Genomic DNA, 18,539 nt, shown 5'->3' with positions numbered 1-18,539 from the left:
TCAATTTTCTATTACCAATTAATGAAAGAATTAAGAGGAAAGCAATGAACAATATGAATGGCAGCTTGCTAGGTCTTCAAAACGAGGGAGCAACAAAACTTGTGGTTCTTGCCAAAGAAACAATGAATGCATTCCACCATCACCCCCAGAGTCAATGGATTCTGTCATGATCTGTTATGTTTCTGTTCATATTGGTTAAAGAATCGAAACAATAAGTGTGTATACGTGCTCGACTTTGGGGTCCAATTATGATTTTAAAAAAAATTAATTTTTTAATTTTAAATTATTTTTTAATGTTTTTAAATCATTTTTAACTATGTTATTAAAAATAATTTTTTAAAAAATATTATTATAATATATTTTAAAAACCAATATCTAAGGTGATTTCAAATATAATATATAAAACGAAGGAGACAATAGTATCCACAGTCCTTCTGGAGCAGGGTCCCACTTTCACCAGGGGGCTAAATTTGCACCATGAGAAGTGTTTCGCATGGATCTTTCCAACACCTGGTGATTCCATTCTGTAGTTGATTGAAAATCTAGAGCTATTTCTTGAAGGAAAACTAAACCATGACATCTTAATTTTAAATAAAACTTTAACATATAATTTATATTATTTTTTAATATTATTTATAAGATTAGCACTGGTGATCAATTGATCAACAACACCCAGATATTATATTAAAAAAAATATCTTAATATAAAAATTTATAATACCATCTAAAAGTACTGTACATCTAAAATTTGACCATAGAATCTGAATTTCAATTCGGAGAGAGATATATGATATGCCTTGTTACTGGAAATTGCAAAACATGAACTTATGACTAAATAGAAACTAATAAGGATCAATCAATATCACATTGAAGTTATGACAACATTTCTATTAAAGGAAAAATACATTCAGGTTATGTTGCAATAACAAGCAGATTAGCTATAGCCTAAGAGATTCTGATTCAGAAGAGAAAGTTCTTCCATTGCATCTTCAACATTTTGTCAGGACTGGATGAAAGATTTTGATCATCAACAATAACATCAAATATAAAAGACTGGATGAGAATTACTAGCCGCAGGCGCAGTTCTGTGCCAGCATTTCGAAGAGAAAGCTGATCTTGTTGGAGATAATCCTCCATCATTGTCACAAAATCTGCTTGAACATTCTTCACTATTATTAGAAGAACTTGAAACAGGGAGGTGGCGGCGTAGAAGACCATGGAACTACTTGATTTTCTTCATCATCTTCGCTGCCATGATCATTACCACCATCACCATTTTCATTATCTTCACCACTATCATCTTCTCTATCATCATCATCTTCTTCTTCTTCTCTATCATCATCATCATCATCATCATCATTGTCGACGTCTTTATCATCTTTGGTGCTTCTTTCTTCTCTACAACTTGAGTTGTTAACGCAGTTGTCACAGACAGAAAGCGTAGGGCCTAACTTGGGTCCGGTTCCGGTCCATGGCGTGAGGGATTGGCAAACATGACAAAGAAGTGTTCTTGAATGTTTAGCGACAAGAAAATTTGCACTATGAACATTAGCATCACAATCCCAACACAGGCTGGCTTGATCTGATTCACAGTACATCTTTGCTAAAGAATCACAGAGCTCACACCTTTTCATTTCTTTCCTCTCTATTTGGAGAACAGGCTAAATTAAGCTGCAATTTTCTGTGCATGCTCTGCTTCTATTTATGTCTTTGTTTAGGCCTAAAAAAACAGAACACATGGTTCAGGACAACTTGCAACAGTATATATTTATAATAAAAAAGCTATCACATTAATACAAAAAATTATAAATTTAAAATATCAATAAGCGTATATAGTTCAGTGATACTCTCTTCCATAAAAGGGATGTGAGTTATGAAGTTAAATAAAATTGGATAACACTCATAAAAAAATGTTGATTAAATTTCAGGATAAACAAGATTCTGTAAGCCAAATCAAATCAACAATGTAAACTTGCTGGGCAAAACCAAGCCTCAACCAACGGATCGTTCACGTTATCGTACTATAGAATATAGAAACATGAGACATTGTGAGGCAAAATTGTGAAAGAAATGAGAAAAAGATTGTGGACAGGGAAAGAAAGGGATCTTGCATGTTGTTTATTGCCTGGGAATTAGGTTAACTATCGGACAAATCAGTGCCCGCTAAGATCTCACCAAATCAAAATGCTAAGGTGGGGATTGAAGTGAAGCACTTGAGTTCAAGCACTAGACCTAACCTCTCTCAGGCCCCTCCTCTTCTCGTGCTCTTGTGCATGCGTCAACTTATAATGCCTATGACAAATTGAATTGCAGATAAGTTTTCTTGCTGATTTATTAACAAATCTTGGTTTTAATATCGACAAGAAATGATATTTATTGTTTTTTCCAATCCTCACATGTAATGATGCAGCTCCAATTCCTCTAAACTAATATTATATACTTTGATCAGGTGGTGTGGTCTCACTAATAGGAAGTATAATAAGCTATGAGCTGCATCGTCAATGGAAACGAAATTCCTGACATGTATTTCACTAACGATTTTATTTTATCAGTAATTAAAATACTAATAAAAATCAAATATAAATATGCAATATTTCATCGGTGTTTAATAATTTTCTAGTGGTGTAAGTACAAGTTCAAAATCATTTTAATACACATTTATTGTAGGATTAATTGGGATGATATATAATTATGATTTGAATTGGTTAGATACTAATTTTTTATGAAGGATCCCTTATTTTTACGAGCTCTAAAATGTCACCTATCAATTATAAGTGTGATAAGGACTTTGATCTTATTTTCATGAGCTTTGTTCTGATGAAAAAATTTAGGTGAGAATATGGTAGTGGTTGTGATTTAAAATGTTTTTTAAAATATATTAAAATAATATATTTTTAATTTTTTTAAAATTATTTTTAATATTAACATATTAAAATGATATAAAAAATAATTTTTAATAAATTTTTAATTTTTTAATTTTTTTTTAAAATATAATTTCAACCTCAAACCAAAGCTCTTAATTTCTTCTAATCATTTTGTCTCACCATTTTATTATAATGGAATACCATATGTAATGAGATCTTCCATTCCTCATCTTAGCCATGCTTGCCACTCCCTAGAATAACAGATGTCTAAGTTCTACTGAATGATAAACTCTGTGGCTTTCCTACAATCTGAAGACCTCAAGTACTTGGAATTGATTTTGTGGCTGATCTCGACTCCAGATGGCACAACAAAACGACTAGCATTAGATGCAATTCCTAGCATGTGGCAAAGACCTACTATAGCCTGTCTAATCGTGTGGAAATTGCTGCGCACTAGCCTGGGTGTCGAAAGGAAACTGGGCCTGGCGATTTTCTTCCTGTAGCTGGCGATGTAATAAATTGGGATCAGATTGGGACCTCAAGAAATTTAGACGAGTAGTTGTTGTTTTTTTTTTTTGTTGCTTTATAAGACCTATTCTATTGCAGATATTCATATACTGTGACGGTGTTGTCATGATATATAATAGTTGCTGGTTAGATATCTCTCGCAATAGTGAAGGTGTTAAATGAAAATAAAATAAAATAAAATAAAATTGGAGAAACAAAATAGCCAAATCCATTATGTGCTAGTAGAGTAGGGTGTTAAAAGTTCCAGCATATGTCTCCATCCAATAGTAAGCTAATGTAGAAAATTAACTGTAGCCGTCATACATATACATTTTATTTTTCACTGTTATAGAATAATTACCATTTTGACTTTTAAAAAAACAATCAAATGCTTTTGTCTTGGAGGTATTTTGGTATTTTTACATGACTAATTAATTATTAAAAAATTAATTAGGATATAAGTATCTTTTTCAAAATGAAGTTTACCCTTTAAATAAAAATAAAAAACTAAATCACACATCCATGGGTTTTTTTTGTATTTTTACTTTGGTTTTTTTTTATTATCAGGTTTATTGAGGGCATTTTGATCATTTAAGAATGATGAATTATTATTTAAATGGAAAATTTTGCTGGCGTGTGGGTGGTACCAACATATTATTTTTTTTATTCATTTTCGTCCTTTTGTAGAAATTATTTTTCTTTTTAATTTCACCCTTCAACCAAAAATTTATAGTTGTTTTCTAATTTAATTTTTATTTTTATTTTTTTATTATTGTTTTTCTGGATTTCATTCTTTAACATTTTATTTATTGGAGATTAGACTTCATGATTTTTTTCATATACAATGGTTCTAATCTAATAACCCGGGTCTTAGATTTGAAAAGCTAAGGGGAGTTGACATCTATTTTTAGCTTATTTTCTTTTTCAATTTAATCGTTTGATATTAGTTTTTTATTAAAAAAATAATTTTGTGGTTTTCTTTAATTTATTTTCTATTGGATCTCAATCTCATGATCTGAGACGAGATTTTAACGAGTTAATCGAGGCTAACTCGTCATTTATTATAAAGGGTACATGTCTATCATGCTAATTTAGGTTGACTGACACTGATTTTTTTATTTATGTTTTATTTAATTTCTTCTTTCCATATTTAATTGGCTAAAAATTAAACAATATTGTTTTTTTACTTTTGCAAAAAGTTTTTTTTCTTGTAAAGTTATCGTGATAGCTTTTTTTTTTTTGTTCATTTGCTATTGTTACATTTTTTTTCATATGATTTAAATAAAATTAGCTGATTTAACTAGTCGAGGCTATAACTCGAGTCGTGGAGTTTTCTTTCTTTTTTAAAATGAGCTTACAACACCTATACGTTGGTTTTTACATAAAAAGATAATGCTGACCCATATCTAGTTATTGTTAAACATGTTCTAACTTGGCTTATCATGTAGATCGTTTACTATAATACATGTATAGTTTGATATATATATATATATATATATATATATATATATATATATATATATATAATCAAGAAGTTATAAAGTAGTTAGTGCATAATTTTAGAAAATAAAGGTATCAAGGTCAAGCTTCAAAAGCTACAATTTTGTTTTTTTTAAGACTTCAATACTTGTCCCATCAGCTAGGTTTGATTGAAGTTGATAGGATTTGACCAGTTTCCTCTATGCTGTCGTTTATCTAGTTAGAGACATCCATCTTGACGAATTACGTGGCATTAATAATATTGGATTTTCAATCGACCCGCTTGTCCTTCTTAAATTTAGTAACATTAATTACTTGTATTGAATTTTCAAAACGAAAAATAAGAGAGAGAAATATAAAAAAAGACAGAAAGGACGCAATTGCGTGGACAAGCTATGACAAGAACAATGAAGATCACTGTTGCACCCATATTTCTATTATAACAACCAGAATAATGCATAATACTAACAGATTATTTCATCATTATTTAAACACTGATTTTGTTATAAATTTTTTTTTTGATGAAATCATCAACAGTAAATGCAGTGGTGGAGTCAATTTTTTAAATTAGGAGTCAAATTTTTATATGGACATGCATTAAAAATCAATTCAAATATATATAGAAAATCATAGTGTGAAGGTTGACAGGATTTTTTTTGTAGATCAGCTCTTCAGATTGCATCCCTATCATTTATATGATACTCATAAATTTGTCTTTTTAAGCTAGAGTCAACAAGGAGAGTGTCGGGGTTGATTTTAATATAACTTTTTTTTGAACTTAATTGAGTTATATGACTTGAAACTTTGATTGACTCTTCATCCTCAATAGATTTACGTTTGAAATATTTGTCTGGTGACATGTTAATTTAATATGAACCTGCTGGATTTTTTTATGATTAGTGTCTATATAATAATTAACATAACTACACAATAATTCACTGTTAAACAAAAGTCAGTTGAGTTACACAATAATTCTAAATCTTTCATATAAAATTAATAGCAAAATACACGTTAATTCATCAAAATCAAAATCTATTTCAATTCATATCTATATGCATATAATAAGTATGTTGATTAAATTATATTTAATCATTTCTAGACATTTAATTAAGGAACAATGCCTAGTGTATGTGTAAGAGGAACAATGCTTAAAAAATATGTTTTCTACTTGATATTTTACTTACAAATAAATCATGTGAAAATATTAAATTTCAATAAACTACTCTGTCAATGCAAGAAATATCAAGAATAATGGTTTTGTATGAATATTAATTTATTTCTTTATAATAAGAAAAGAAACATTTAAATATTTATTTTAAATATATTTATAATAAAACCCATAAATTATCATAAACCCTAATATTTTTAATAATTAATTATAAAAGAATAAAACTAAAATTAGATAATAAAATAAATAGAAAAGATAAAGAAAATTTACTTAAAGTATAAAGCAAAAGGCAAAAAAATTAATTGATGACAAATTTGCATTCAGGAGACAAGGAAAGGCAAGAACGGCAGCCGGAAAAAAAACCCTCTTTGTTTTGTTAGACATGAGAAACAAAAGGGAAAAGGGGAACAGTTGGGGAGCTGTAATTATATATATATATATATATATATATATATATATATATATATATATATATATATATATATATATATATAAAAGTCAAGTTAGTCAACAATAATAAAAGTTAAAAACTTTCCTTACCTGTAGGTTGTAGCAATAATTCACTCTCACTAATATATTAATATTTTTTAAAAAAATTAAGGGGGCAATTGCCCCCTTTTGACCCACTGTGGCCACTGAATAAATGGTTGTTGAAAAGCTTATCATTGATAATTTCTATTTAATGAATCATATCATTAGTAATATAATCAGATTTATAGATAAAAAAGCGCACAAAAAAATTTATCAGTATCGTTTCATCGATAATTTTATATATGATTAAATTCATATTACCGATAAAATTAACATGTTAGTGAATCACATATTATCAATGGAAATTTCTGTAATTTTTTTCCGATTCTCTGAAAATTTTCAATGAGCTTAGTCCGTCACTAATTCTATTTGTATTTGTTAGTAGCAAAGCTCTTTAATTTTTTTCTACTCTCTGGAACTTTCCAAGAGAAATAGTTCATTAGTCATAATCACCAATAGAATAAATCGGTGGTAATTCCTTCTGTAATTGAATTCATATTACCAATTTAATTAACTCATTAGTGAATCAAATATTGCCGGTGGCAATTCTTGGAATCTTTTTTCAATTCTCTAAAACTTTTTGAGGGACCTAGTCCATTGGTCATCTCGTTGGTGATTTCGTTCGTATTTTTTTAATTTTTTTTAAAAAATTATAATAAACAAAACAAAAAATTTCAAGAAATAAAACTAAAATAAAAAACCAAAATGTTATTATTAATTTAAAAAATATTATTAAATACAATTTATATCTAAAGGACATAAGTTGAATGAGGCGGAGGCTGAGGCGGAGGCGGATCTTCGCCAAGACGAAATAGGTGATGAGGTAGATCATATGGACCACCGAGACTTGACAACAACTACTTGTACAATCACCTAAGTTCAATTGTCTTGGATCTAAGTCAGGTCATCTTAGCACTAAGCTAGGTCATCTAAGCTTCAACTTGTTCTCGTACAATCACTTGGACGACTGAGCATTGAGAGCTCGAACGCGATTGCGAGGAACCAACAATTGATGCACTATGACCAACGATAGAATCTAACCATAGTGTTTGAGATACCATAAAGTCGATTTCTATCAATTCCACCATACAATCCAACCTCAAACCATAAATTTAGATCAAGTTCTAGATGGGTTGAAAGATCGTCATTGTATCTCTCCTACAATCGGGTGTTATATGTTTTCTGAAAAAAAACAAGTTAGCTTAAAAAAATAATAACTTAAAAAAAATATTGAAATCCAACTTACCATGAACTTCTAATTAAGCTTGGTTATCCACGAGTTGCTGCTCATTTTTTCAATAGTTCTCATTCCGCATGTTAGTTTCAATAAAAAGCTCCATCGATCTTAGATCGTGTCCAAGAATCATAGCCTATAAAAGAAAACTGTTCTTAGTTAAATATTTTCATATAAAACAATATTTTTTAAAAAAATATATGTAATGAAAAATAATCTTAAGTTTCGCTTCACATGTGATACAAATGAAATAGATGCGCCTGTGTACGTGATAATTGAACCATGAATCTCTCTATTTTAGTTCTCCGCACCAGACTAGAATCACCACATGAAACGCTCAAATGTTATGTGTTGGATATAAACTTCCTATATAAACTTCCTATATCACCTCGGAGATATGCAGAGGTCTGAATCCCTCCACGCAACAATGTCTTCCTAGCCTAGAAGCCCTTTTCCCTCCGAGATATAAGCCAACTCTTGTGTCGTCAATGTATTATTGTTCTTCATCTTTTCCCTTTCTCTAAAGATACCTAGTGTCCATCGTTACCACCTCTTAGGCACAAATTCTTCTGCACTAATGAATGTGAATTGCAATTGTGATACGTTCATAGAGCACATGCACGTGCACGGCATGCATTTGATTTTTAGATGCACCTATAAGCTGATTCACTTGACGTTAACACATTCAGCTGATTATCTAGCATGAACAAGCAGCCTAGTCTATACGATCCTGCTTCAGAAGAGAAAGAATGAGTTCTTTCGTTACAATCTTCACTTTTTAGCTTCAAGTCTGACAGGCCTACAAGAAAGCTTTTGGTCATCAAAATTAACATCAATCTATTTGAGCAGTGGACTCACATCAATCTTCTTTCATATAATTAAGACTTACAGTCAGTAGACTCAGGAACAGTTCCACGCTTGCGTTTAGAAGAAAACACAGTTCTCGATTGAGATATTCCACCATCAGTATCAGACAATCTACTTGGACTTTCTTCAGTATTACTAGATGAAGTCGCAACTGGCGGCCGCGTAGAAGACCATGGAACTACTTTTTCTTCCGTTTCTTCATCGTCTGCATCATAAACACCATTGTCTTTTTCGTTATCATATTCTTCTTCATCAACATCAATATTATCGCCGACTTGATCACCTTCACTGCCTCTTTCTTCTTTACAACTCAAGTTGCTTATGCAGCTGTTGCAACCAGAAACGGTAGGAACTAGCTTGGGTCCAGTACCAGTCTAGGGCGTGAGAGATTGACAAACATGGCAAAGAAGCGTTCTTGAATGTTTTGCAGCAAGAAGATTTGCACTATGATCATATGTATCACATTGCCAACCAAGGTTGGCTTCATTTGATTCACAGTATAGTTTTGCTAAAGAATCACAGAGCTCACACCTCTTCATTAATTTCTTTCTTCTGTCTTAGGAGTTGGACGACGTTAAGAAAGATATATATTTTGTTCGTTCTGCATTTATTTATGTTTCTGTTCAGTCCATTCTCGGCCTAAAAAAACATAACACATGGTGTCGCACAGCTTGCAACAGTTCATATTTAAACCTGCTTTGCTTTTATTTCTTAAAATGAAAATGAAAAAAAAAAAACAAACAAACAAAGTGGTGTAGGAGGATTGAAACAGTCGTGTATGAATCTGTTATAATTAGATGATGTGAAAAGTCTAGAACAAATGGAGAACTCTGGAGGTTTAGTCGCGTCAATGAACTTGTCAGATAATAAAAACAAGCAAAACTTTTGATCTAATTATTATTAGATCATGTTTAAAATTCGCCGGATAATTCTACGTGCTCTATTTTATATAAGATCGGTCGGCTATAACTAGTGTTAATTGAGAAAGCTTTCAGCTAATACCTAAAAGATATATAATTTTTTTCCCTTAAATTTTAGCTTTTTCCAATTTAAATTTGTATTTTGGCTTTTAATTTTCATATCTGTCTAGTATTTTTTTTCCCTTTCCGATTGAGGTCAGAGATAGACCTATATATTCAAGCATTTGCAAAACCTTTTTACGAGGACAAAGCTCCAGCAAATAAAAAAAAAAAAATTAAATTTGATCCTATACATGGTATCTATCATTTCATGGAATTGAGTATTCAGTTTTATCGGGGGAGAATTAGGTTAACCGTAGGACAAGTCAATGCCCACCAAAAGCTTACCAAATCAAAAAGCTAACGTGGGGATTGAAGTCAGGCACATGGCATCAGGAATTGAAATTAACCCTCCAGGTCCTATCATATACCTAAGTTCTTGTCAAGGATTCCTAACTTTTATGTAGAGCCTTTCACATAATTAATATCATTCTAAAGTGCCATCCTTTCACATGATAATATGATTTCATCACATGCTCTCACAGTTTTGCTTTACAGGAATACTCATGTGGTGGAACATGATTCACAGATGACAAACGTGAATCCATGAATTAGGTTTTTATCGTGTTCACTATTTTTTTATTTTCAAATATTTATTATTATTCTATATAAAACAAAAAATGCTAACATTTTTATTTAGTGTATATTAGTTATGGACCTGCGCTAAGTTGCAAGCTAAATATGTTTTTTTTACGTAAAAATAATATTTAAATATCACAAATATATTTTAGAAAAAAAAAGTTCCCTACTTGAATTGGTCAAATAAGTTGTTTTATTCTAATTAGACGGTAAAATATAGACAATGACATTAGATGAACTAAATAAAAAAAAGTAATCACATTAACCTAAGAAAAAAAATTCTAAAATAAGATAAATGATGTAACTCAATTCACACTAATTATATATAAAATAAAAAAATTAAATAAAAAAAATCTAAAAAATTAGTTTTGATTCACTTAGTTAACATGACAAACATGTAACCTTAGTAATTAAAGTTAAGTCAACCCGAATCATTCCATCAAACTTATAGCTTAAGTCATGAAATTAAATAACTTAATAAAAAAAATATAAAGTTCATTATTTTTTATAAAATAAAGATGGAAAAAATTTATCTATAGTTCAAAGTGGGTTCCATAGCTTCAATTGTTTTTGCCAATTTTGGCGAATATTCGTCCGTTTTGGTTCAAATTTTTATAGCTATCATTTAACAGATTTTCTATTATGGTGGCTAGTATGATTGTAGTTTGAAAAAAGTATTTTTATAAATTACAGTGATGAACTCTGTGGCCTTCCTAGTATCTTAATAAGATCTTCAAGTACTTGGAAGGGACTCTGAGTAGGAGCTGGATTCGAAGAAAACGAAAAGCATCAGACGTAGTTCCTAGCATGTGGCAAAGATTAGTCAAGACGGTCTTGTCATGGAGACCTCAAGTACCATGGGCCCTTTTTTTCTTTCATCTAGCATTGTGACACTAACTTTTGTCCTGTTATGAGCTTATGCATTTTGTGGTTCATCTTGCTCTATGATTCTTGATAGGAATAGCATTTAAGTATCTAAAATAAAAATTAAATTATTTTTTATGTAACTTAACACTATAATTGAAATATTCTAAAAAAAAATATTAATTAATTTTTTTTATAAATAATTTTTATTTTTTAAAACAAAACATTTAAACTATTCTTAAAGTATTTTAAACAGAAATCATAATTAATTTTTTTATAAATTTTTTTGATTTTTTATATAAAAAATTTAAACTACCCTTAAAATATCTTAAACAAAAATGTTAATTAAGTTTTTTAATATTTTTTATTTATTTGAAAAAAGATTTAAACTACCCTTGATGTTTCGTAAATCATTTTTTTATAAATGTTTTTTTTTAAATTAAATTATCCTTAAAGTATTCTAAACTGAAATCCTAATTAAAATTTTTTTATCAATTGTTTTTATTTTTTTATTAAAAAACAAACATTTAAACTATCATTGAAGTAACCTAAATAGAAATCTTAATTTATTTTTTTAATTCTTTTATTTTTTATTTTTTATATGCTCTTAGGTCTGACGACCATGCCAAACTCGTGAGACTTGGGTTAGGTGGTCATTCTTTGACCCAACATGTACTAGCAACTTTTGAAATAAAAAAGAAATTTGAAAAGACAGTGCCCCCTAATGGTTCTCTGAACATCTACAATGTGATTCACAGTACAAACACTTTATGTATATGGTACCAACACAATGTACAACATGGATAAGTAGTTGCTTATGGTAGTTCAAGGTTGCGGATCTGGTTTAGTTTTTTTTTGGTCTTCATAGCTGGTGCGAGTAATAGAGAGGAAAGAGAAGGAGATGATAAGACAAAGTAAAAAAAAAAGAAGAAGCTATTTTCAAAAAGAGAGTGGCAGTGTTGATTGGTGTGCTAGAGTTGAGAAAAAAAATTTAATTTGGAAGAATTTATACTTTTCATAAACTCTAAATTCGGATGTAAAATCATGGCTTTGCATTATTTTAATTGAGTTTACTAATTTTGTTAAGGATGATTTTATTGTTTTCAAGTTATGATTTTATTCCAAGTTTACATGTTAGATGCATATTTACATGTAAAAACATATAATCTTATAAGTCGAATCACGATTTTGATAGCAATATCATATTTTATTCTTCAGTTCATGATGATGGCCTTGAACTTATTTGTTTGATATGCCAGACTCAAGGTCATGCCTTGACCTAATATGAATCAGAAGTTTTTGGAATAAAAAATTGAAAAGATAGCGCTTTTTATAGTCCTCTGAATATTTACAGTGTGATTTACAGTGTAAATACTCTATTTACATAGTATCAACACAATATTTCTCCCACACGTTGTAAAGTATATTATAATATGTTACAAGACAAATTGAAATTAAGCTTCATTACTGATTTATTAGCTTAATTATTTTGGTTTTATACCGTGATAGCTAGATGATATTAAAGGTTTTTCCAATCCTTATCTAACGATGTGGCTCTGACTCTTGCAAAAAAAAAAAAAAAATTACCTGCATGAGTAAGGTGATCTCACTATTTTAGCTTGCAAATTCAAACATGTGAAGTTAGATTTGAAAAATAAAAAATCAATTTCATTTACTTAGAATAATTGAAGCTGTAGGGACCACATTTTAAATTAAAAACAGAGTTTAGAAACAGAATTCAATTAAATATTATGAATTGGTTAACGTGTGTATTACACGCACCAGCGAGTGAGATAGATTCTTACTCTTGGATGGTGCATGTAGCGGCCACCTAACTCTAATGATGTCATTCCTTGACGTCGGCTAAATCTTCTTGACATCCTTTTTCATATAAAAGCATGGTGCACTCTTGTTAGAGGTTCGCTCCTAACAACCCTTTCTTCCTTTCTTGATTAAGAACAATTTAAGCGTTAAGGATTGCATTTGAAATTGAAATAAGGGTTCATGTACTGAATTGAATCATACATGATCCATAATATTCTCCCAAAGTAATTAATAAAGTTGTTGTCTTAATAAAATGTAATGTTCTTTAGTGCGCAATTCAATAAATGACTTGTTGAAAAAAAAAAAAGAAAAATTGTAGAAGCATCATTCATCTTTTTGTAAGGGATAAAATGCTTTGTCTTTTAAAATCTATTAACTATAACAAATACAAAAAAAATATTAATAGATAAAACTTTTCATATATTTTTAAGAATGGACAAAAGCATATATAAACCCATATTTTATGCTTTACTTTTAATAGTTTAATAAATAATTTTTTTTTAAAAAAAACTTACCAATATCCCCATATCAAGTGAGGCGAATAATACTTTTTATAATAGCATTAGTAGTTTCCTTTCCCTGAAAATGACTAGTTAAGTTTTTTTTTTTTATGCAAATGTTAAATCTATTTCTCTCACAAAAAAAATGAAGAATGAAAAGCTAATTACATCTCATTAATAACCCATTATGAATATCAAAGTCACTAACAAGAAAGTTCTAACCTCTCCCATAACTCACTCAAATCCTTATCATGTTTATACAATTTTTTTAATCAATTAAATTCAATGATCTCTCCCCTTAAAATAACTAGTAGGGCTACCTTCCTACTAAAAAGCATCAACTATTATATTCTAGACTTCAGTCTTATACACAATTTTATTAATCTTATATAAATTATCCTTACTTAGATATCTAGCATCTACATTATATTGTCAATGCCTATAAGATATAAGTTAAGTGTATTTATTTTTACTACATTATAATATATCATCCCTATAATTTTTTATGAAAAAAGACATGCACTCTGTGTTATCCTTGAAACACCTAATCTTGTATGGTTAAGGATATGGTTCTAATAAAAATTTTAATTTATTAATATTATTTTTTCTTATAATATTTTTGTAACTATCGCTATCAATTTCAATTTATAATGAAATAACTTGTTTTGTTATGAATCATAAAAAAATCTTTAGCATTAACATCTTCTTATCCATGTTGATCCGACCTTCATAATTATAATTATAATATTATTCTTCATCATCTCCGTTAGGCTTGCACAACTCGATTTAACCTTTGATTGTTCTTGCTCATACTATAGAAGAAAAGTATGATATATTCTAAAAAATCATTAATATATTAAACTCTCTTGAAAAATAATATGCGAACTATTTACATATCAGTTTAGATTAACATAACCTATATAGAAAAAAACACTGAAAGTATGAAAAATAAGTAAAATCCAAAAATAACATTAAAATAATAATGAAAAAATCAGAAACATTTTATAGGTCTAATTTTAGAGCTTCTCGACCTTTGGCTCTAGTAGGCTAACTCCATCGGAAAAAAGTTCTATAGAACCTCCTTGTTAAATCTCAACTATATCTAAAGTTATGGTTATTTTTGTTAAAATAGCATTTGACGCGTAGAGACTTCTTGACGATCTTTGCCTTGCCTTGTTTAGCCAATCCATAAACACATCTGCAAAATATTCCACGTCAAATTTAAATACACACACATATGAAGGATGACATTCTTCACTAATATCATTAGAAGAAGTCAAACTGGCAGGGGCGGCATAAAGAAAACCATGGAACTACTTGATTTTCTTCATCGTCTTCATCGCCGTCTTAACCGCCATCATCGTTTTCATCATGTTCGCAATTATCTCATCATCATTATTGGCGATTTGATCATTCTCACTGCCTTTTCCATCAGTACAACTCGAGTTGTTTATGCAGCTGTTGCAAACCGAAAGAGTAGCACCTAACATGGGTCCGGTGCCAATCCAGGGCGTGTGAGATTGACAAACATGGCAAAGAAGCGTTCTTGAATGTTTTGCAGCAAGAAAATTTGCACTGTGAACATATGCATCACAGGCTGAACACAGGATAGCTTGATCCGATTCACAGTGCATTTGTGCTAAAGAATCACAGAGCTCACATTTTTTCATTTCTTTCCTCTCTGTTTGGAGTTGGGAGTAGATTAAGATAGATATTTTCTACGTGCACGTTCTGCTTTTATACAAGTTTCTGTTTATTTAGCCCTTTCTCTGCCTAAAAAACAGAACACATGGTGCACAGCAACTTGCAGCTGTTCATATTTAAAACCTGCTTCTGATTTTTTTTAAAATTAGAAAAAAATTAAATTAAATTTTCTTTTAAAAATTGGGGAATTTCCACATATTATTGTTTTTAGACAGATTTGATGTATTATGTTTGTATGCTGATTTTGATGGATAGAATGAAAACGTACTGAGACAAATTGTTAGGCATCTGTAATGATATTTTTGGATTTTGAAATTGAGTCACGTCGTAGGGCCATCTTTTTTTCGAACATAATTTAAAATTCAAATGGTTTACTATTAACAACAGATCACTAGGTGTTAGATCAAACCAGGGGCCGGCGGGATTAGAAAAAAAAAATAGAGTAAATAAAAAAATGAAATAATAAAGGAATATAATATATAATTAATTTTCTTGTATTTATTTACATTGTGAAAAACTAGTTAATAAAATTTACTTCTGATAAAAAAAGTATAAATTTTAGATGGAGAAAAGTGTCCGGTTTAAAAGATTGGAAAGTATTTTCTATGAAGGCCCTTAAAAGTGGCACAATACTTCATTATATAAATATATATATACAATAATATATTTATAAAATACTTTCAAATATAATATTATTAGGAAATAATAAATTATTAATATATTTATATGGGAAATAATACATTGGGATATGTTAATATCCAATATAGAAGTATAATAATTTGGTATATTAGTGCATATACTTTAATTTAGATAATTTAATTTGCTAAAAAATACATTTGAATACAGAACAAGTTATATTATAATAATAATTATAAATTTTAAATCATATAAATTGTATTATAAAAATAGGATACCATAGAAAAAAAATTATTTTTAATGTTCTCCAAACACCAAAAAAAAGTTATATATCTATAATATTATATTTAAAATATTTATATTATGTATATAGTTATATTTTATAAACTAAACTATATATATAAATATATGATATAATAAAATTCCCAACCAGGGAATGCGTTTTCCGTTTGCATTTCTTTTGACACAAAAGGTTGGCCAGCTAAGTCTCCTGTGCCGTCCAAGTAGTATTGCTCCTCAACTTTTCCCTTCGTCCATCGTTGCCACCTCTCAGGCACAATCCTTTTGCATTAACGAATGTGAATTGCGAATGATTCAAGCTAGTAGTTCAGCAGTAATGGTTCAGTGGTAAAAAAATCAATTAGAGGAAGAGAATATATTCAAATCCTATTAAATGCATTTCCAACTTATATGTAAGTATTGGATTATTGAAGATCTCGAGTTGAGAAACCCTTTCCCGTGATATAGTTTTTGAAAATCATCATTCACCAAAGTTATATGTATGGCATGCATTTCATTGTTCGAGGTTGAATCATTTTAGCCCATGTTTTTTTTTGGGTTTTAAAAGTATTTTTAAAAAAGTTAAATTTTTTATTTATTTATTTTAAATTAATATTTTTTTGTTATTTTCAGATCATTTTAACTGTTGATGTCAAAAATAATTTTTAAAAAATAAATAATTTTATTTTAATACATTTTAAAATAAAAAATATTTTAAAAAATAATTATTATTATACTTTTAAATATCCCTAAAAATTAACCTGTGCATTTTAAATCTGCCTTTTAATCCAATTCAGACCTGTACAGGCCCATCAAGTATTTTTACATAGAAATAAAACTCTTGTAAGTTGGCTAGAATTCTTGTACTTTTGCATAGAAAACCCATCCTATTAATTAGTTCCTTGAACTTGTAAGCTGGCCTAATATACTTCGGCCCAGCAATTCTTTGGACTTATAAGTTGGCTTAAAAGGACTCCACAATTTAGCTAGCTAGATTCCATTCTCTGTGATTCTTTTGTTTTTTACTTCTGAAATATTGTAGGAAATGAACTATTAGGTTATGTGTTTATATATATATATATATATATATATATATATATATGCACTTAAAATCAATGGAGTCTTTACTCTATGGCAATTTAGAATCCAAAATGATGACCTGATCAAACAGGAGCCCAAGCCAGATTGTAGTAGATGGAGTATATACTGAAAATGGAAGAGAGAAATAAAATGGGTGGATTGCAAAACGTTAAATGGAAGCTACAAGATATTTAGAAAGAAAGAAGAAGAAAAATGATAAGAAAAAGGCCCCAGCTACACCTCACTAACAATGGCCTCTACCAGCCATTTTCTTGAATTCATCATCAAGCCAGGACTCAACCTAAACATAAGGGTACAAAACTCCATCTCATTCAAAGCTCCATCTCCATCTAAATCACCTTCTCTCAGCATGCACCTTGCTTCATCATCAGTCATATCTTGGAATCCAAGCAATTTTGAATTCCTCTTCAAGCTCTCAAAGGTGATCAAACCCTTGTCTTCATCCACCAACAACTGAAATCCATTAGACAACTCCTTCATAAACCCTTCAGCTCCCAACTTATCCACCATGGAAGGAAAGAAATCCTCAAACACAATCCCACTTCGCGACGCCATTAATTCGAAGCCAAGATAAGATGGAGAAACTCTACAAGTTGTTACAATGGAAATGGGACTGGGCAAGGGTCCATATTTATAGCTTGTAAAGAGAATATTATAAAGGCTTGGGAGCAAAGGAAAAGAAGTATTCGAGGAAATATCAGTGGGTGCATGTTAATGACAAAGAAAGTACAGATAATAGAGGTTAGATGTGAAGGAAGGTTGTTCTTACCGGCTTTTTTGCAGCGTATGATCCGTGGCCATTTCTGCCGTGAATTGTTCTCCTTCCTCGAAGTTGCATGGGAAGGTGCCCACTTTAATTTTTGGTCGTGGGCATTTTCCTGACCACAAGTTCAACTTGTCTTGCTCAGGATTATTTACAAAAAAAACGCCACGCAATTAACATTATATATGAAACAGTTCTTTTTTGTTTTTTTTTTTTTTTTGTTTTTTGTTTTGTTTTTGTTTTTGTTTTGACCCCCCGGCGCCAATGGTGAAGAGTCGAAGGGGTTTGCTTTTGCTACGAAACAATGGATGGAGACACGCATGCAAGGATGAATATATATATATATATATATATATATATATATATATATATATATATATATTTTCAAATGATAAATATATTAAAAATTAATCATTATTAAATATACTCTTAAATACTCTATATATACACTATTACAAATCTTATTATTAATTAATGTGACAGGTGATGAATGTTATCATGTTAATATCTTACTTATATGTAAATAATTAATTTATTCTTTGTGTTAATAAAGTTTTTCCTTATAGTTTCTTCATTTTTATTTTAGTCTTGCTCCACATATATATTTACGTACACATTCAT

At 29.7% G+C, this 18,539-nt stretch overlaps 1 protein-coding gene and 1 pseudogene across 1 annotated transcript; both read right to left on the bottom strand.

The window, feature by feature from the left end:
• Nucleotides 1-861: 861 nt before the first annotated feature.
• LOC133698409 (zinc finger protein CONSTANS-LIKE 9-like) lies at nucleotides 862-1,706 on the bottom strand (annotated as a pseudogene).
• A 15,561-nt stretch (nucleotides 1,707-17,267) lies between these two features.
• On the bottom strand, nucleotides 17,268-17,972 carry LOC133700192 (calcium-binding protein PBP1-like). Its single transcript, XM_062123735.1, has one exon. The coding sequence runs from the start codon at nucleotides 17,708-17,710 to the stop codon at nucleotides 17,369-17,371; it is 342 nt and encodes a 113-aa protein (XP_061979719.1). The 5' UTR covers nucleotides 17,711-17,972; the 3' UTR covers nucleotides 17,268-17,368.
• Nucleotides 17,973-18,539: the final 567 nt, after the last annotated feature.

This window comes from Populus nigra, chromosome 7, assembly GCF_951802175.1.
Source record: "Populus nigra chromosome 7, ddPopNigr1.1, whole genome shotgun sequence".
Classification (NCBI taxonomy): domain Eukaryota; kingdom Viridiplantae; phylum Streptophyta; class Magnoliopsida; order Malpighiales; family Salicaceae; genus Populus; species Populus nigra.
The sequence above is the reverse complement of the archived record's forward strand: the minus strand, read 5'-3'. Positions and strand labels throughout refer to the sequence as shown.

Coding starts and splice junctions, on each gene's coding strand:
- LOC133700192 (XM_062123735.1), bottom strand. CDS start 17,710: ATGGCGTCGCGAAGTGGGATTGTGTTTGAGGATTTCTTTCCTTCCATG.